The sequence below is a fragment of the Oncorhynchus tshawytscha genome, linkage group LG33 (assembly GCF_018296145.1).
Source record: "Oncorhynchus tshawytscha isolate Ot180627B linkage group LG33, Otsh_v2.0, whole genome shotgun sequence".
In the NCBI taxonomy this organism is placed as follows: Eukaryota; Metazoa; Chordata; class Actinopteri; order Salmoniformes; family Salmonidae; genus Oncorhynchus; species Oncorhynchus tshawytscha.
Window position 1 is genome coordinate 36,370,368 of NC_056461.1, and position 21,302 is coordinate 36,391,669.

At 43.1% G+C, this 21,302-nt stretch overlaps 1 protein-coding gene across 1 annotated transcript; it reads left to right on the top strand.

Moving 5' to 3' along the window:
• Window positions 1–11,122: 11,122 nt before the first annotated feature.
• Window positions 11,123–20,704, top strand: LOC112231354 (FUN14 domain-containing protein 1A). The gene is made up of 5 exons (XM_024398076.2): window positions 11,123–11,225; window positions 15,913–16,078; window positions 16,215–16,290; window positions 16,491–16,619; window positions 19,498–20,704. Exons 1-5 carry the CDS (start codon window positions 11,207–11,209, stop codon window positions 19,573–19,575), a joined length of 468 nt encoding a protein of 155 aa, XP_024253844.1. The 5' UTR covers window positions 11,123–11,206; the 3' UTR covers window positions 19,576–20,704.
• Window positions 20,705–21,302: the final 598 nt, after the last annotated feature.

The following is a 21,302-nucleotide window of genomic DNA, read 5'->3' on the forward strand; positions in this document are numbered from 1 at the left end:
GAACTGGGTATATAGTCTGTGTGTAATGCTGAAGGCTTGATGCATGGAAAGATATAATAGTTGTGATGACTTGTTGAGTAGTTATAGATATCACTGAAAAACCCTTTAGTAATAGTGGCTTTTGTTTGCATGGTGGTATTGTGATAGTTGGGTGTAATTTGACTTGATCACCCAATGAGGCACTACTCTTCATTTATTCTTCCTTTTTCTTCAAGGAAGCAGATGTTCTTCTAAGGGACACCCTAGAGGCAGCAAGGTGGTGCGAGCGCCAAACATTTAAAGGCACTATTACCCTCCCTAGTGTAATTGGGATGGACGGGGAAGACCGCATTACAACCCTTAAAGAACTACGGTTGTATGATGGCCTGGATGAAGAGGAAATTATTCTCCTCAAGGAACTGTTCATGTTTCAGTTACAGAGAGATGATGAGATGTTCTATGTGGAGGCAGTTGATGTTCTATGTGGAGGCAGTTGATGTTCTATGTGGAGGCAGTTGATGTTCTATGTGGAGGCAGTTGATGTTCTATGTGGAGGCAGTTGACAACAAGAAAATACTGTCTTTGCCTATTTTGAGGAGCAGAAGTGAAGCCATTTTTGAGGAGTGGTCAGACCTTGTTTTTGTCTGCTTTGTTAATTGTGTTTATGTTGTTTAGTAAAGATGACTTAGAAGTCACCCGAGTCTCTGATCTCTTCACTGGAGCTGATATAACTTAATGTACAAAGCACATTCAGCTTGTCAGTATGTCTATATGGTATAGTCTGTCTCCATTCTCATGAGGAAAGTAAATAGCATTATAAATCAGGATAGGTAGTAACTGCACTGATATGCTCAATTAAATAATATATTAAAGTTATAACATTTATCAACACAATTCTAACAGTACATGACATGCATAAAAAGACAGTGTTGTTCACTGCAACACTGTCAGTAGCTTGTCTCAAATATAGCATGAAGCAAAAAGTGTTACAACACATCTGCTGGTACTTTAAGGAAGTCTCAAAAGTTTTGCTCGCCTGAGGTGGAGTATCTTATGATAAGCAGCAGACCTCTCTATTTACCCAGAGAGTTTTCATTTCTATCAACATGTTAAATGTGCAACCCGAGGTAAAATTCTAGACCACCTCTACTCCACACACAAGGCGCTCCCATGCCCGCCATTTGGCAAATCTGACCATAATTCTATCCCCCTGATTCCTGCTTACAAGCAAAAATTAAAGCAGGAAGCACCAGTGACTCGGTCTATAAAAAAGTGGTCAGATGAAGCAGATGCTAAACTACAGGACTGTTTTGCTAGCACAGACTGGAATATGTTCCGGGATTCTTCCGATGGCATTGAGGAGTAGTACTTCACATCAGTCACTGGCTTTATCAATAACTGCATCGAGGACATCGTCCCCACAGTGACTGTACGTACATACCGCAACTAGAAGTTATGGATTACAGGCAACATTCGCACTGAGATAAAGGGTAGAGCTGACACTTTCAAGGAGCGTGACTCTAACCAGGAAGCTTATAAGAAGTCCAGACGGATTACCAGGATGTGTACTCCGAACTCGCAAGTGTCTTCACTGACATTTTCAACCTCTCCCTGTCTGAGGCAGTAATACCAACATGTTTCAAGCCGACCACCGTAGTCCCTGTGCCCAAGAACACTAAGGTAACCTGCGTAAATTACTACTGACCCGTAGCACTCACGTCTGTAGCCATGAAATACTTTGAAAGGATGGTCATGGCTCACATCAACACCATTATCCCAGAAACCATAGACCCACTCCAATTTGCATACCTCACCAACAGATCCACAGATGATGCAATCTCTATTGCACTCCACACTGCCCTTTCCCACCTGGATAAAAGGAACACCTATGTGAGAATGCTAGTCATTGACTACAGCTCATCGTTCAACACCATAGTGCCCTCAAAACTCATCACTAAGCTAAGGACCCTGGGACTAAATGGCTCCCTCTGCAACTGGATCCTAGAATTCCTGACGGCCCGTACCACAGGTGGTAAGGGTAGGTAACAACACATCAAATCAAATCAAATCAAATTTATTTATATAGCCCTTCGTACATCAGCTGATATCTCAAAGTGCTGTACAGAAACCCAGCCTAAAACCCCAAACAGCAAGCAATGCAGGTGTAGAAGCACGGTGGCTAGGAAAAACTCCCTAGAAAGGCCAAAACCTAGGAAGAAAAATAGAGAGGAACCAGGCTATGTGGGGTGGCCAGTCCTCTTCTGGCTGTGCCGGGTGGAGATTATAACAGAACATGGCCAAGATGTTCAAATGTTCATAAATGACCAGCATGGTCGAATAATAATAAGGCAGAACAGTTGAAACTGGAGCAGCAGCACAGTCAGGTGGAAGTTGAAACTGGAGCAGCAGCATGGCCAGGTGGACTGGGGACAGCAAGGAGTCATCATGTCAGGTAGTCCTGGGGCATGGTCCTAGGGCTCAGGTCAGTTGAAACTGGAACAGCAGCATGGCCAGGTGGACTGGGGACAGCAAGGAGTCATCATGTCAGGTAGTCCTGGAGCTCAGGTCCTAGGGCTCAGGTCCTCCGAGAGAGAGAAAGAAAGAGAGAAGGAGAGAATTAGAGAACGCACACTTAGATTCACACAGGACACCGAATAGGACAGGAGAAGTACTCCAGATATAACAAACTGACCCCAGCCCCCCGACACATAAACTACTGCAGCATAAATACTGGAGGCTGAGACAGGAGGGGTCAGGAGACACTGTGGCCCCATCCGAGGTCACCCCTGGACAGGGCCAAACAGGAAGGATATAACCCCACCCACTTTGCCAAAGCACAGCCCCCACACCACTAGAGGGATATCTTCAACCACCAACGTACCATCCTGAGACGAGGCTGATTATAGCCCACAAAGATCTCCGCCACGGCACAACCCAAGGGGGGGGCGCCAACCCAGACAGGATGACCACAACAGTGAATCAACCCACTCAGGTGACGCACCCCCTCCAGGGACGGCATGAGAGAGCCCCAGTAAGCCAGTGACCCAGCCCCTGTAATAGGGTTAGAGGCAGAGAATCCCAGTGGAAAGAGGGGAACCGGCCAGGCAGAGACAGCAAGGGCGGTTCGTTGCTCCAGAGCCTTTCCGTTCACCTTCCCACTCCTGGGCCAGACTACACTCAATCATATGACCCACTGAAGAGATGAGTCTTCAGTAAAGACTTAAAGGTTGAGACCGAGTTTGCGTCTCTGACATGGGTAGGCAGACCGTTCCATAAAAATGGAGCTCTATAGGAGAAAGCCCTGCCTCCAGCTGTTTGCTTAGAAATTCTAGGGACAATTAGGAGGCCTGCGTCTTGTGACCGTAGCGTACGTGTAGGTATGTACGGCAGGACCAAATCAGAGAGATAGGTAGGAGCAAGCCCATGTAATGCTTTGTAGGTTAGCAGTAAAACCTTGAAATCAGCCCTTGCTTTGACAGGAAGCCAGTGTAGAGAGGCTAGCACTGGAGTAATATGATCAAATTTTTTGGTTCTAGTCAGGATTCTAGCAGCCGTATTTAGCACTAACTGAAGTTTATTTAGTGCTTTATCCGGGTAGCCGGAAAATAGAGCATTGCAGTAGTCTAACCTAGAAGTGACAAAAGCATGGATTAATTTTTCTGCATCATTTTTGGACAGAAAGTTTCTGATTTTTGCAATGTTACGTAGATGGAAAAAAGATGTCCTTGAAACGGTCTTGATATGTTCTTCAAAAGAGAGATCAGGGTCCAGAGTAACGCCGAGGTCCTTCACAGTTTTATTTGAGACGACTGTACAACCATTAAGATTAATTGTCAGATTCAACAGAAGATCTCTTTGTTTCTTGGGACCTAGAACAAGCATCTCTGTTTTGTCCGAGTTTAATAGTAGAAAGTTTGCAGCCATCCACTTCCTTATGTCTGAAACACATGCTTCTAGCGAGGGCAATTTTGGGGCTTCACCATGTTTCATTGAAATGTACAGCTGTGTGTCATCCGCATAGCAGTGAAAGTTTACATTATGTTTTCGAATAACATCCCCAAGAGGTAAAATATATAGTGAGAACAATAGTGGTCCTAAAACGGAACCTTGAGGAACACCAAAATTTACAGTTGATTTGTCAGAGGACAAACCATTCACAGAGACAAACTGATATCTTTCCGACAGATAAGATCTAAACCAGGCCAGAACATGTCCGTGTAGACCAATTTGGGTTTCCAATCTCTCCAAAAGAATGTGGTGATCGATGGTATCAAAAGCGGCACTAAGGTCTAGGAGCACGAGGACAGATGCAGAGCCTCGGTCCGATGCCATTAAAATGTCATTTACCACCTTCACAAGTGCCGTCTCAGTGCTATGATGGGGTCTAAAACCAGACTGAAGCATTTCGTATACATTGTTTGTCTTCAGGAAGGCAGTGAGTTGCTGAGCAACAGCCTTCTCTAAAATTTTTGAGAGGAATGGAAGATTCGATATAGGCCGATAGTTTTTATATTTTCTGGGTCAAGGTTTGGCTTTTTCAAGAGAGGCTTTATTACTGCCACTTTTAGTGAGTTTGGTACACATCCAGTGGATAGAGAGCCGTTTATTATGTTCAACATAGGAGGGCCAAGCACAGGAAGCAGCTCTTTCAGTAGTTTAGTTGGAATAGGGTCCAGTATGCAGCTTGAAGGTTTAGAGGCCATGATTATTTTCATCATTGTGTCAAGAGATATAGTACTAAAACACTTGAGCGTCTCTCTTGATCCTAGGTCCTGGCAGAGTTGTGCAGACTCAGGACAACTGAGGTTTGGAGGAATACGCAGGTTTAAAGAGGAGTCTGTAATTTGCTTTCTAATAATCATAATCTTTTCCTCAAAGAAGTTCATGAATTTATCACTGCTAAAGTGAAAGTCATCCTCTCTTGGGGAATGCTGCTTTTTAGTTAGCTTTGCGACAGTATCAAAAAGGAATTTCGGATTGTTCTTATTTTCCTCAATTAAGTTAGAAAAATAGGATGATCGAGCAGCAGTAAGGGCTCTTCGGTACTGCACGGTACTGTCTTTCCAAGCTAGTCGGAAGACTTCCAGTTTGGTGTGGCGCCATTTCCGTTCCAATTTTCTGGAAGCTTGCTTCAGAGCTCGGGTATTTTCTGTGTACCAGGGAGCTAGTTTCTTATGAGAATTTTTTTTTAGTTTTTAGGGGTGCAACTGCATCTAGGGTATTGCGCAAGGTTAAATTGAGATCCTCAGTTAGGTGGTTAACTGATTTTTGTCCTCTGGCGTCCTTGGGTAGGCAGAGGGAGTCTGGAAGGGCATCAAGGAATCTTTGTGTTGTCTGTGAATTTATAGCATGACTTTTGATGTTCCTTGGTTGGGGTCTGAGCAGATTATTTGTTGCAATTGCAAACGTAATAAAATGGTGGTCCGATAGTCCAGGATTATGAGGAAAAACATTAAGATCCACCACATTTATTCCATGGGACAAAACTAGGTCCAGCGTATGACTGTGACAGTGAGTGGGTCCAGAGACATGTTGGACAAAACCCACTGAGTCGATGATGGCTCCGAAAGCCTTTTGGAGTGGGTCTGTGGACTTTTCCATGTGAATATTAAAGTCACCAAAGATTAGAATATTATCTGCTATGACTACAAGGTCCGATAGGAATTCAGGGAACTCAGTGAGAAACGCTGTATATGGCCCAGGAGGCCTGTAAACAGTAGCTATAAAAAGTGATTGAGTAGGCTGCATAGATTTCATGACTAGAAGCTCAAAAGACGAAAACGTCATTTTTTTTTTTTGTAAATTGAAATTTGCTATCGTAAATGTTAGCAACCCCTCCGCCTTTGCGGGATGCACGGGGATATGGTCACTAGTGTAGCCAGGAGGTGAGGCCTCATTTAAAACAGTAAATTCATCAGGCTTAAGCCATGTTTCAGTCAGGCCAATCACATCAAGATTATGATCAGTGATTAGTTCATTGACTATAATTGCCTTTGAAGTAAGGGATCTAACATTAAGTAGCCCTATTTTGAGATGTGAGGTATCATGATCTCTTTCAGTAATGACAGGAATGGAGGTGGTCTTTATCCTAGTGAGATTGCTAAGGCGAACACCGCCATGTTTAGTTTTGCCCAACCTAGGTCGAGGCACAAACACGGTCTCAATGGTGATAGCTGAGCTGACTACACTGACTGTGCTAGTGGCAGACTCCACTATGCTGGCAGGCTGGCTAACAGCCTGCTGCCTGGCCTGCACCCTATTTCATTGTGGAGCTAGAGGACTTAGAGCCCTGTCTATGTTGGTAGATAAGATGAGAGCACCCCTCCAGCTAGGATGGAGTCCGTCACTCCTCAGCAGGTCAGGCTTGGTCCTGTTTGTGGGTGAGTCCCAGAAAGAGGGCCAATTATCTACAAATTCTATCTTTTGGGAGGGGCAGAAAACAGTTTTCAACCAGCGATTGAGTTGTGAGACTCTGCTGTAGAGCTCATCACTCCCCTAACTGGGGGAGGGGGCCAGAGACAATTACTCGATGCCGACACATCTTTCTAGCTGATATGCACGCAGAAGCTATGTTGCGCTTGGTGATCTCTGACTGTTTCATCCTAACATCGTTGGTGCCGACGTGGATAACAATATCTCTATACTCTCTACACTCGCCAGTTTTAGCTTTAGCCAGCACCATCTTCAGATTAGCCTTAACGTCGGTAGCCCTGCCCCCGGGTAAACAGTGTATGATCGCTGGATGATTCGCTTTAAGTCTAATACTGCGGGTAATGGAGTCGCCAATGACTAGAGTTTTCAATTTGTCAGAGCTAATGGTGGGAAGCTTCGGCGTCTCAGACCCCGTAACGGGAGGAGTAGAGACCAGAGAAGACTCGGCCTCTGACTCCGACCCGCTGCTTAATGGGGAAAACCGGTTGAAAGTTTCTGTCGGCTGAATGAGCGACACCGGTTGAGCGTTCCTACAGCATTTCCTTCCAGAAACCGTGAGAAAGTTGTCCGGCTGTGGGGACTGTGTCAGGGGATTTATACTACTATCTGTACTTACTGGTGGCACAGACGCTGTTTCATCCTTTCCTACACTGAAATTACCCTTGCCTAACGATTGCGTCTGAAGCTGGGCTTGCAGCACAGCTATCCTCGCCGTAAGGCGAGTACAGCGGCTGCAATTAGAAGGCATCATGTTAATGTTACTACTTAGCTTCGGCTGTTGGAGGTCCTGACGAATCGTGTCCAGATAAAGCGTCCGGAGTGAAAAAGAGGAAAAAATAAATAAATATATGAACGGTAATTAAAAAGTGAAACCGTAAAGTTGTCAGGTAGCAAAACAGGTTGGCAACAAAACGCACAGCAACTCGAAAACAAGCCTGCAAGTTGTGACCGGAAACATCCGCCACAAATCCTTAACACGGGGGCCCCTCAAGGGTGTGTGCTCAGTCTCCTCCCGTACTCCCTGTTCACTCATGACTGCATGGCCAGGCACAACTCCAACATCATCATTAAGTTTGCTGATGACACAAGAGTGGTAGGCCTGATCACTGACAATGATGAGACATCCTATAGGGAGGAGGTCAGGGACCTGACCTTGTGGTGCAAGGACAACAACCTCTACCTCAACGTGATCAAGACAAAGGAGATGATTGTGGACTACAGGAAAAAGAGGACCGAGCATACCCCCATTCTCATCGACGGGGCTGTAGAGGAGCAGGTTGAGAGCTCCAACAAACTAACATGGTCCAAGCACACCAAGACAGTCATGAAGAGGGCACAACAAAACATATTCCCCCTCAGGAGACTGAAAAGATTTGGCATGGGTCCTCAGATTCTCAAACGATTTTACAGTTGCACCATCGAGACCATCCTGATGGGTTGCATCACAGCCTGGTATGGCAGCTGCTCAGCCTCCCACCGCAAGGCACTACAGAGTGTAGTGTGTACGGCCCAGTACATCACTGGGGCCAAGCTTCCTGCCATCCAGGACCTCTATACCAGGCAGTGTCAGAGAAAAGTTTAGAGAAGGCTGTTGCTCAGCAACTCACTGCCTTCCTGAAGACAAACAATGTATACGAAATGCTTCAGTCTGGTTTTAGACCCCATCATAGCACTGAGACGGCACTTGTGAAGGTGGTAAATGACATTTTAATGGCATCGGACCGAGGCTCTGCATCTGTCCTCATGCTCCTAGACCTTAGTGCCGCTTTTGATACCATCGATCACCACATTCTTTTGGAGAGATTGGAAACCCAAATTGGTCTACACGGACAAGTTCTGGCCTGGTTTAGATCTTATCTGTCGGAAAGATATCAGTTTGTCTCTGTGAATGGTTTGTCCTCTGACAAATCAACTGTAAATTTCGGTGTTCCTCAAGGTTCCGTTTTAGGACCACTATTGTTCTCACTATATATTTTACCTCTTGGGGATGTTATTCGAAAACATAATGTAAACTTTCACTGCTATGCGGATGACACACAGCTGTACATTTCAATGAAACATGGTGAAGCCCCAAAATTGCCCTCGCTAGAAGCATGTGTTTCAGACATAAGGAAGTGGATGGCTGCAAACTTTCTACTATTAAACTCGGACAAAACAGAGATGCTTGTTCTAGGTCCCAAGAAACAAAGAGATATTCTGTTGAATCTGACAATTAATCTTAATGGTTGTACAGTCGTCTCAAATAAAACTGTGAAGGACCTCGGCGTTACTCTGGACCCTGATCTCTCTTTTGAAGAACATATCAAGACCATTTCAAGGACATCTTTTTTCCATCTACGTAACATTGCAAAAATCAGAAACTTTCTGTCCAAAAATGATGCAGAAAAATTAATCCATGCTTTTGTCACTTCTAGGTTAGACTACTGCAATGCTCTATTTTCCGGCTACCCGGATAAAGCACTAAATAAACTTCAGTTAGTGCTAAATACGGCTGCTAGAATCCTGACTAGAACCAAAAAATTTGATCATATTACTCCAGTGCTAGCCTCTCTACACTGGCTTCCTGTCAAAGCAAGGGCTGATTTCAAGGTTTTACTGCTAACCTACAAAGCATTACATGGGCTTGCTCCTACCTATCTCTCTGATTTGGTCCTGCCGTACATACCTACACGTACGCTACGGTCACAAGACGCAGGCCTCCTAATTGTCCCTAGAATTTCTAAGCAAACAGCTGGAGGCAGGGCTTTCTCCTATAGAGCTCCATTTTTATGGAACGGTCTGCCTACCCATGTCAGAGACGCAAACTCGGTCTCAACCTTTAAGTCTTTACTGAAGACTCATCTCTTCAGTGGGTCATATGATTGAGTGTAGTCTGGCCCAGGAGTGGGAAGGTGAACGGAAAGGCTCTGGAGCAACGAACCGCCCTTGCTGTCTCTGCCTGGCCGGTTCCCCTCTTTCCACTGGGATTCTCTGCCTCTAACCCTATTACAGGGGCTGGGTCACTGGCTTACTGGGGCTCTCTCATGCCGTCCCTGGAGGGGGTGCGTCACCTGAGTGGGTTGATTCACTGTTGTGGTCATCCTGTCTGGGTTGGCGCCCCCCTTGGGTTGTGCCGTGGCGGAGATCTTTGTGGGCTATACTCAGCCTTGTCTCAGGATGGTAAGTTGGTGGTTGAAGATATCCCTCTAGTGGTGTGGGGGCTGTGCTTTGGCAAAGTGGGTGGGGTTATATCCTTCCTGTTTGGCCCTGTCCGGGGGTGACCTCGGATGGGGCCACAGTGTCTCCTGACCCCTCCTGTCTCAGCCTCCAGTATTTATGCTGCAGTAGTTTATGTGTCGGGGGCTGGGGTCAGTTTGTTATATCTGGAGTACTTCTCCTGTCCTATTCGGTGTCCTGTGTGAATCTAAGTGTGCGTTCTCTAATTCTCTCCTTCTCTCTTTCTTTCTCTCTCTCGGAGGACCTGAGCCCTAGGACCTGAGCTCCAGGACTACCTGACATGATGACTCCTTGCTGTCCCCAGTCCACCTGGCCATGCTGCTGTTCCAGTTTCAACTGACCTGAGCCCTAGGACCATGCCCCAGGACTACCTGACATGATGACTCCTTGCTGTCCCCAGTCCACCTGGCCATGCTGCTGCTCCAGTTTCAACTTCCACCTGACTGTGCTGCTGCTCCAGTTTCAACTGTTCTGCCTTATTATTATTCGACCATGCTGGTCATTTATGAACATTTGAACATCTTGTTCAAATGTTCTGTTATAATGTTCTGTTATAATCTCCACCCGGCACAGCCAGAAGAGGACTGGCCACCCCACATAGCCTGGTTCCTCTCTAGGTTTCTTCCTAGGTTTTGGCCTTTCTAGGGAGTTTTTCCTAGCCACCGTGCTTCTACACCTGCATTGCTTGCTGTTTGGGGTTTTAGGCTGGGTTTCTGTACAGCACTTTGAGATATCAGCTGATGTACGAAGGGCTATATAAATAAATTTGATTTGATTTTGATTTGAAAAGCCCTAAAAATTGTAAAAGACTCTAACCACCCTAGTCATAGACTGTGCTCTCTGCTACCACACGGCAAAAGCGGTACTGGAGCACCAAGTCTAGGTCCAAGAGGCTTCTAAACAGCTTTAACCCCCAAGCCATAAGACTCCTCAACAGCTAATCAAATGGCTACCCAGACTATTTGCAGCCCCCCTCCCCCCATGCTTCTACTACTCTCTGTTATTATCTATGCATAACCACTTTAACAACCCTACCTGCATGTACATAATTATCTCAAATACCTCAACACCGGTGCCCCCGCACATTGACCCATTGACTCTGTACTGGTACCCCCTGTATATAGCCCCACTATTGTTATTCACTGCTGGTCTTTAATTATTTGTTTTTCTTATCTTACTGTTTTCTTAATTTTATTTATTTTGGTATTTTCTTAAAACTGCCTAGTTGGTGAAGGGCTTGTAAGCATTTCATCTGTTGTATTCGGCGCATGTGACAAATAACATTTGATTTGATATAATATTTCTTACGATCTTCAAAAATGAAATACGCTTTTATTCAACGTGTGCCTTGCGCACACGTGTGTGTTTGTATTCAGTGTGACTGTCAAACCTCAGATGGGCCAAAAAAAGGTGGGCGGGGTCAAACGTGGGCCGAATCGCACACTGCAGTCAGCGGTACATGGAGAATGTCTCGCTTCGCCTCTTCTTCTACTATAGGCCAGTTTTCTGCTCCGTCACGTGATATTCCGGAAGGGCTCTCGATTCAAATCCGGGTTGAAACGAAGTGACTTGAGAAAAAATGGCCGAGAAGAAGAAAGGTGAGAAACAAGCTAGCAACAAATATTTGAAATATAATACATAGTTTAAATATATTGATCTAGGTAACTATCCACAAAGTCTTTAATCTGACTGAAAATATAAAATACTGGCACGCAAACTGCATGCGTTTGCCATTCTTTACGTTAATGCACTTGAACGCTGCCCTTCAGAAAGTTAACTAGCATGTGCAAAATGTTATGCTAGTTAAAAATCGCAGTTAGTTAACGTTAGCTAGATAGATAGAAAGAACTCGGTGTGAAATGCACATCAGCGTGCCTCCGTTTGCAAGTCACCACGCCTGCTATTCAGCTAGCAGCTGTAACGGTAGTTGGCTAACGTAACTTCCAGTGCCCCTGGGTGTGTTGGTTGGTAGTTAGGTTAGCCAGCTACTGAACTACTAACATTAGCTAACACAACATTTACTACTAACTAAGACGCACACATTTGGTCCATTCAATAACTTTGTAATATAATATTTGGCATTAAGCCTTAACTGATATGGCATACATGACTGGTATGTCTTACTGTGCCGTTACTGAGGTCTCTTATAGGGGATTAGTGAAGGCCATTTTATGGGACCCCGCCTACTTTCTTGTCCAATCTTGTAGTATTACTAACCACTTATTTTTGTTATTCGATGAGGTTTAATGGCGGTTGGCATCAAATGTTGCATTACTGCTACCTAAGAGACTGGAGTATAACTCCCTTATAGAAAATAAATCAACAATCCACCACCCTTACCCACTATTTAAATCTATCTAGTCCTTCCTCAGGCCAACAGTCTGAAAGGATGGGACACCACCACACCCTGTAACTCTTCTGATGTCAAGTCTCACACACCGAAATACCTCTGCAGCTGCCACCACAACCTCAAGTTTCCAGCAACTTCCATTCCATCCCTGTTAGAACAGTTGATACCATTGCCATAAACGCTAAAAATCCAATCTTATGGAAGCATAAGTTGTTGGCCTATCCCTCTGTACTGGTACAGATCTACTCACACCACTCCTCTCAGGATCCCTTGACCCATCTTCCTCTACTTTCTTCACTGCCTCAGCATATGACAACTTCTGCAGTATTCTAACCCTGGAAACCTCAACCAGCCTCTCTCACTGGACATTGGTTTTTTCTTTATTTTTACTATTTTCTACATTGTAGAATAATAGTGAAGACATCACTCCATCACACCACTCCTCTCAGGATCCCTTGACCCATCTTCCTCTACTTTCTTCACTGCCTCAGCATATGACAACTTCTGCAGTACTCTAACCCTGGAAACCTCAACCAGCCTCTCTCACTGGACATTTGTTTTTTCTTTATTTTTACTATTTTCTACATTGTAGAATAATAGTGAAGACATCAAAACTATGAAATAACACATGGAATCATGTAGTAACCTGGACTGCAGAGTAATAGAAAAGCAGCCAAAAAGTGCTTAGCATATGTGGGAACTCCTTCAAGACAGTTGGAAAAGCATTCCAGGTGAGGCTAGTTGAGAGAAGGCCAAGAGTGTGCAAAGCCGTCATCAAGACACAGGGTGGCTATTTGAAGAATCTCAATGATAAAATATTTGGATTTTAACACTTTTGGTTGTTACATGATTCCAAATGTGTTATTTCATAGTATTGATGTCTTCACTATTATTCTACAACGTAGAAAATAGTAAAAAGAAAGAAAAACCCTGGAATGAGTAGGTGTTCTAAAACCTTTGACCGGGAGTATATATATCCTAACATCATTTTGTCGGGTAAGGACATCAACATTAACATCAAAACTCAAAAGGACAGACGACGTCTCTTCTGTTTCACCACTCACACCACCCTGTCTGCGTCACTCCAAAAGACACCGGGAATCTTCCCCTTCAGTTGGTTAACTTTCACATTTACCGCTATCTCAGTAATCACTTCTTTTAATGGTGTCCTTTTCTTGAGAGGAAAACAATTCACATCACTTCTGGTTACCTTTACTGATTCTACAGCACCCAACACTGTTTTCACCCATCCTGAAACCACAAATGTATCAGCCAAAAGGAAAGGGTCCACTTTTCCAAACATTTCACTCCTACCAGACTCTTCTTTATCCTGACTCTCTGTGCAAGCCTCGGGCTCTGAGAACTTCACACATACCCCCTCCGATACTTTGCCCTCAATCACTTCTATTTCTCCTCCTGTCTTCGATCCAGTGTACAGTACACTCTGCTTACACTTTCTACCATTCTTATTTTTTTAAATAATCCCTGCACTTTAACCGATTCAAACTCACCCTCTTCCTCCCTCTCTCTGACTTCCTCTGCCTCTCTTTTTCCTGAGGAAGGCTTTCCAACAGTCTTGAAGGAGTTCCCACATATGCTGAGCACTTGTTGGGTGCTTTTCCTTCACTCTCCGGTCCAACTCATCTCAATTGGTTTGAGGTCGGGTTATTTGTGGATGCAAGGTCATCTGATGCAGCACTCTATCACTCTCCTTCTTGGTCAAATAGCCATTACACAGCCTGGAGGTGTGTTTTGGGTCATTGTCCTGTTGAAAAACAAATGATAGTCCCACTAAGCACAAACCAGATGGGATGGCATCTCGCTGCAGAATGCTGTGGTAGCCATGCTGGTTAAGTGTGCTTTGAATTCTAAATAAATCAGTGTCACCAGCAAAGCACCATCACACCACCACCTCCATGCTTCGTGGTGGGAATCACACATGTGGAGATCATCCATTCACCTAGTCTGCGTCTCACAAAGACACGGCAGTTGGAACCAAACATATCCAATTTGGACTCATCAGATCAAAGGACCGATTTCCACCGGTCCAATGTCCATTGCTCGTGTTTCTTGGCCCAAGCTAGTCTCTTCTTCTTATTGATGTCCTTTAGTAGTTTCTTTACAGCAATTCAACCTAACTCTAATGAACTTATCCTCTGCAGCAGAGGTAACTCTGGGTCTTCCTTTCCTCTGGCGGTCCTCATGAGAACCAATTTCATCCTAGCACTTGATGGTTTTTGCCACTGCAGTTGAATAAACTTTCAAAGTTCTTGCTTATTTGAGCTGTTCTTGCCACAATACTGACTTGGTGTTTTACCAAATAGGCTATCTTCTATATACCACTCCTACCTTGTCACAACACAACTGATTGGCTCAAACACATTAAGAGGGAAAGAAATTCCACAAATGAACTTTTAAGAAAGCACACCTGTTAATTGAAATGCATTCCAGGTGACTACCCCATGAAGCTGGCTGAGAGAATGCCAAGTGTGTGCAAAGCTGGCAAAGGGTGGCTACTTTGAAGAATCTCAAATATAAAATACATTTTGATTTGTTCAACACTTTTTTGGGTTACTACATGATTCCATATGTGTTATTTCATAGTTTTGATGTCTTTAATATTATTCTACAATGTAGAACGTAAAAATAAAATCCCTGGAATGAGTCGTTGTGTCCAAACTTTTGACTGGTACTGTGTGTATGTATGTATATATATGTGTGTGTGTGTGTGTGTGTGTGTGTGTGTGTGTGTGTGTGTGTGTGTGTGTATATATATGTTGTATTTTACCCACTTTTTCCTCCACAATTTTGTGATACCCAATTGCGATCTTGTCTCATTGCTTCCACTCCCCAACGGGCTCGGGAGTGGTGCAGGTCGAGTCATGCGTCCTCCAAATCATGACCTGCTTCTTAACACCCACCCGCTTAACCCAGGAAACTAGCTGCACCAACGTGTCGGAGGAAACACTGTTCAACTAACGACCAAAGTCATCTTGCAGGTGCCCGGCCCACCACAAGGAGGCACTAGAGCGCTATGAGTCAAGTAAAGGCCCTGGCCAAACCCTTCCCTAACCCGGACGATGCTGAGCCAATTGTGCTCCGCCCTATGAGACTCCCGGTCACAGCCTGTTGTGACACAGCCTGGGATCAATCCCAGGTCTGTAGTGATGCCTCAAGCACTGCTCTGCAGAGCCTTAGTCCGCTACGCCACTCGGGAGGCCTTATTTATATATTTTATAAAGTTGTGCACTGGGCCTTTACTAGTCCTGTATTAGCAGACCGGTATCGCTGTCTGTAGCGCAGGCAATTTTTTACAATTATATTTATTTGTTAAATGACAGCCAAGCATCGATGATCCTTTGGTCTTTGCATGCCTCTGAAGGCGCCGCAATTGCGTCACATCCTCCATACGGAGCATCCGACCACATTTTCAGATCAAGCATAAATGGGCTTTTAGGGTAGGGATGTCACAAGGATCCTGGATAGCACTGACCTTAAAACAAACGGGGCCAATTCCATAAAATGAAACAAAAGTGTTTCACTATCAATGGTATGCATCAAAAAGGATTGTCTGCCAGGTCAGTGTGTTTGATCTTGAGACAGACCAAATCTCTCGACTGCTGAGCTGATCACAAGTTTGTCTGACAAAGTGAAATTGATGGCCATCTGGTCTCTAGGCTGGTCTATTTTAGGCCTCTATTTTCAAGTGTCCAGAAGCCTGGATTTGTAAAGGTCAATGTAGTCTAGTTTCTGGCATCAGACACAGCATAAGATGCACACTGTATTTCAGTGTCCTGCAAGGTCATGTGAGCCAAGGACAATCAAGCGTATGACTTTGAAATCAATGTAATAATTGGCTATATCAAATTACAACTAGATACAGTTACATGGTGGTGGGTCTGACTCTTTTTTTGTTGTGTGATTTGTTCTTCTAGATAAGAGTGAGGAGGTAGTAGAGTATCTTCTAGATAAGAGTGAAGAGGTGGTAGACTATGCCAAGAAACAGAGATGGTGGAACAAAATTTTTGGCAAGAACTCTGGGCCAGTAGCAGAGAAGTATGATGTTGCCACCCAGCTTGCCATTGGTGGAGTGTCTGGCTGGTGAGTCAATCAGTCCTGATTGTGTAATATGAATAAATAATAAATGGATAAGCCATGTGAATTTGCTGTGGTGTTCTACAATTTGAACCATTTATGAATTGGCAGGTCTCTGTTTAATAGCTGTTTTTCCTCTTAGGTGTGCTGGGTATTTGTTCCAGAAAGTTGGAAAGCTGGCGGCTTCAGCAGTGGGTGGAGGCTTCTTTTTGCTTCAGGTAAGGTGTGACTTCTTATGCTCTGCATTAATTTATTTAGTGTTTGAAAATCCATAGTTCTAAACAACACCTGACTGACTTATTTACCTACATTTAACACATATTTGACACTCATGTTTCACATTAGGACACATGGAAGTGTGTTATGGCTCAAACCCAGTCACATTGCCATTATTGGTGTGTGATTCATTTCCTTCTAGATTGCCAACCACACAGGGTACATAAAAGTGGACTGGAAGAGAGTGGAGCGTGATGTAAACAAGGCCAAGAAGCAGCTGAAGTTGAATACAGAAAAGCCCAGTAAGGAAGTCAGGACAAAAGTGGATGAGGTAAGGGGTCATCATGGTCTACTATAAAATGGTGGATGTTTTCTATCTGATTCATGTCTTATGATCTCTTTGGTGTTGTGATTTTAGCATTTCAAATATGCTCATGACTAATGGTATGATGTTGAAGCTATCCACACCTTTTTTACTCCAGAGTATAAAAGAGAACAAAGTCAAATATATGGAAGCCCGTTCCTGCCACCCAAAAAAGAACATCTGACTTGAGTTGTGAGATAGTAAGTCATTATAAGTAGGATTGTCATGATACCAGTGTTGTGATACTACGACACCAGATTTTCCATTGCACAAAGAAAACAACAGGAATTAGACTAACTCTATGGTCCTACTTTATTTTAAAATGTCGGTGCTATAGTTTGCAAAATAAACATGTGACTCTTGGTGACAACATAATGCTGTTTGTTTCTAACATTGACTTTTTTTCTTAGAGAAATTTAATGTTTTGTTTCCTTGCCACGATACTTCGTATCGCAATACTTGTATCGTGGCAAGCAAACAAAACATGAAACCTATTTAATTTCTAGAGGAAAAAAGTAATAACCCTAATTATGAGATAGTAAGTCATCAACTCACATCAACAAAACTCTCCAATTCATTAATATCAAAGCTTGCACGTTGACTATAGGACACAGATATGGTTATCCTTTAAAGTTGTTACATGCTTTGGTTTTTTCATTTATGTTTTGAGGTTGTACTTTTGCACGCATAGCTTTTTAGCATGTAGGGCACACCGATTTGTCACCTTGTCAGTCAGTATGTGTTACACCTGTGCTGGTTGCCATCTCGTTAGTGGGAAGGTGTTTCACCTGTGTTGGCCCAGGTGCTATTTAGGGGTGGCTGGGCCAGTGTTCCAGTGGAGCTTGAGAGATGGGGAGAGCTACACTTCACATCAGCTGAGGTGCGAGTTCAACTTATTTAAGTTTTAAAGAAGCCTGAGTTTTGGTGTTCCCCGAAACGAATTAGATTTTGTCTGATGGTTATTGTCATGCAAAAGACTGCTAGTATCAAGGTAAAGTTTATCCTCCACGCATACAGTCCCTGATGCACGCCTTTGGAACCGCTACATTTAGAAAAGTCTAATAAATCAATTTAATATACACCACAGTAAATCTGTTTATTTTAGTCAGGTCTAAAACATTTATGATATTGTAATGAAACAGCAGGGAGCAGGTCTCGAACCCTCGACCCCGAGGTCCTGCGCGCTATTGACTGTGCCGCAAAAGCATGCTCATGCGGCAGGGTCGATTTCCACGCTAATAAACCCAGGGTCGTTACACTAATCCCTCCTTTCAAAGAGCGTGTCCTCGCGCTAGCTTGTGACTCTACGTCTTACAGGAACGCGCTCACCGGCCAAGCACACGCACTGTTGTGGATGCAAGGTCCGATCACTTCTGACACCAATGTAATGAAACGGCAGGGAGCAGGTCTCGACCTTCGAGCCCGAGGTCCGGCGCGCTATCGACTGTGCCGCAAAAGCATGCTCATGCGGCAGGTTCGATTTCCGCGCTTATAAACCCAGGGTCGTTACACTATGAAGAAAATGTCATTCAGAAGAACAGAATATGAGTTGGCCTACTGTAGGCCCATGTTATCTGGCTATGCTCCATGCTGTAGGCTTGTTAATTTGACTGACAAGATATGCTTAAGTCCTGTGCCATTTTATCAGATTTTATAGTAAATTGAATTTGAGGATATTTTTCTCATTACAGAGCGAGTGCTCATGGTGTGGCTATGTTGAGCGTAAAAATGGTAATTTGAAAAGGGTCCTATATGCAAGATTTAGCAACTTTAGTAATGATACAAACCTTATGCTGCACAGCTGTCCTCATCAAGTGATCATATTTTCACCCATCAGACTATTCTCAATTTAATCTTGTCATTACTAATATGTAAAATTAGTTTAGATTTAGAATGGTCCATCATCAAATGGGCAGGGGGAAAGTGACATGTCATCTCTGTATGCACACAAATTGCAAATGAAGGCTTTGTGCGCTTTCCTGTGGGTCTGCTTTGTAGGCTACTTCGGTTTTACAGTGGCGCATGTTCTTAATATGAGCAGTTGAGGAGTAAATATAAAAACACTAGTTTCACTCCATGCATAAACCAACCACTGTTTGAGGAGCATGCTCTAGCTGCCGGACAGGTGATATTCCGCCCCAAACTCTGTATGCCATGGGCTCTCCAACCCTGTTCCTGCAGCTACCCAGTGCTTAATTAGGGCAAGTTAAATCTGTTCGGGAACATCAATAGTGACATGTTTACACAAGGAAACATATTTCACTACACTGTTGACAGCCCTTCTGCGCACTCAAGAAAGGAATAAAGGAGAGCAGATGGAAATGCATGTTGGTGAGATATTCTGTATAGCTGAAGGTAATGTGTCAATCAATTCATTCTTAAAATAAATTTTAAAAATCCCTATTTAGTAGGCTATCAAAATCAAATGCAAATTCACTAATTCTTGGCTAACTAAGTCGCACTGCAAAATCAATGAATCAAGTGCATCGCTTAGGGCTATACGTTCTCTCCCAGACTCATGGATAGACATTTTGGAGTGTCACATAAGGTAACCAGTCCATCCAATATGAATAATAGAGTCCACACCCAAAGGTGACTACTCAAATCTGTTTAATTTTGGAGTATAAGCTAGACCAATTATGTACTAAAGACATCTTAAATCAGTTTTGTTTTGCTGCCATGCGTAATATGTGGTAGGCTATGTGTTATATAATGGCACACTCATAACTTTAACGTTTTGTCATTTCGAGCTTGGGCTCATAAGGAACGGGCTTCCATACTAAGACCAATGCTTATCAATACTCTGCTAAACTTAACCATGCATTGGTGTTTTTCTTTTTACCAGGTGCAGACATTTGTGAAGAAGAATATTGTCCTCACAGGAGGTTTTGCAGGGGGATTTCTGCTGGGCTTGGCCTCCTAAATCTACAAATTAATCTCTTTATTTAATATTGTGTCAAATACAAGGCTGAAAAAAAGCTTAAATCTAACCAGCTATCTAGATATGCAAGTAGACTACATATCAATAATATATGTCAAACTGTAACTCATAGGCTTGATGTGTGTTGTTGGGCTCATGAGAATGTGTCCAATTGAAAACACAGCCATTTAAAATACTATGTTTATCATTGAGGCTTATGCATGACCTATTTAATTTATTACATTTTCCTATGTATTATTCTGGTATAATACAGTACTTATGAGATATGGTTTGAAATCCACCAAAATATGTCTACCTGGATACATGTAAATGCATTCTGTCAGATGGAACTGGAGCAAAGCCCTTTTAACTTGTTTTCCCTAATTTGGGATTTGTTTAGTAATATCCTTCATTTTTTAAATGGTTAAGATCAAGGTTGTATGTGTGTTTATGTTCCTTCAAACCAAAGGGTCTCTGAGTTACAAACAGAAATACATCTGTGAGTAAGTACTGTACAAGGGGACTAAGAGGCTGCAGTAACACAAGTTTGAATGGTATTAGACATCTTTTCTTACACTTTGGAAATGTAGGTAATTCAAGGACAATCATGGTGTGTGCATGTTAATCATCCCAAATAGTAGTGACTTATTTACCAGTGGATGAGGATGCGTGGCAAGTTCTTACTTGAGACCAGGGAGTTAGAAAGCCAGACTGGACATATCTGGCTTTCTAAATCCCTGCTTGAGACTGAGGTCTGAGTCAGATTTGTTTGCAAGTACAGATTGTGTTGATTTAAAGTTGCATGATCAAAAGCTGCCGCACAGCATACAAGAGTCCAGTGTATTTACAAATGACTAAGGACAATTATGGAATGTACTGTAATACATGGAACATATCAATAAGCCTTTGGTAGAGAACATGTGATGAGGTAATGCACTGATAGGAATGCAAGTTTGCTACAATTATTTCTCCAATGTTTATCCTCCTCAATGCAACCCTTCCCAATTACTTAGTAAAGTGTAAAATGTGCTGTTCAAAAGCTTCATAGTATTTTTTTCACTGTTTAAAATTCTATATTTTGTTACAAACAAAATGTAAAATTCTGGGAGAAGTAATAAAAAAGTGAACTGTCTTTTTAGAATGATTTTGTTTGCCATCGTTTCACTGAAAATACAGCTATAGTAAGGTGTGCAACTTTGTTTTAGAAGTGGGGGGACAACTTGGTGGAGGGTCTGGGGGCCCTCCCATTTTGGGGGGGCATCTGAAGCTAATTTCCTGCATTTCTATACAATTTAACATGGCCATTCATCATCACTATTTGGAACAACATAAAGTAAGCAAAAATGCTGTCATCAAGCTAGGTAAGAGATCATTAAATATGTTTAAGTGATTGATAAGACTGAACTAGATCAATAATTAATATTGTGTTGCACCTTTAATCAATAGCCTAACAAATTAACAACTCTTACAAATAAAGTACAACGCCTTTTGATTATCAAATCTCAGCCAGCCAGCCTGAGCCATCTGCATGTCCGACACCCACCAGTCTAGTCAATAACTAAACTCTCCCCCCAACACTTCCTTCCCATCTTTGTTGTTTTGTCTCAAGGAAAGGTTTGGAAAACAAGTTTTATAACAGCTACACATTAACACACAAACAGTACACCCTCCATATAATTCATAGGCCTAATAGTACTCGAGCTTTTTTTACTTGCACACAATTTAGCTTG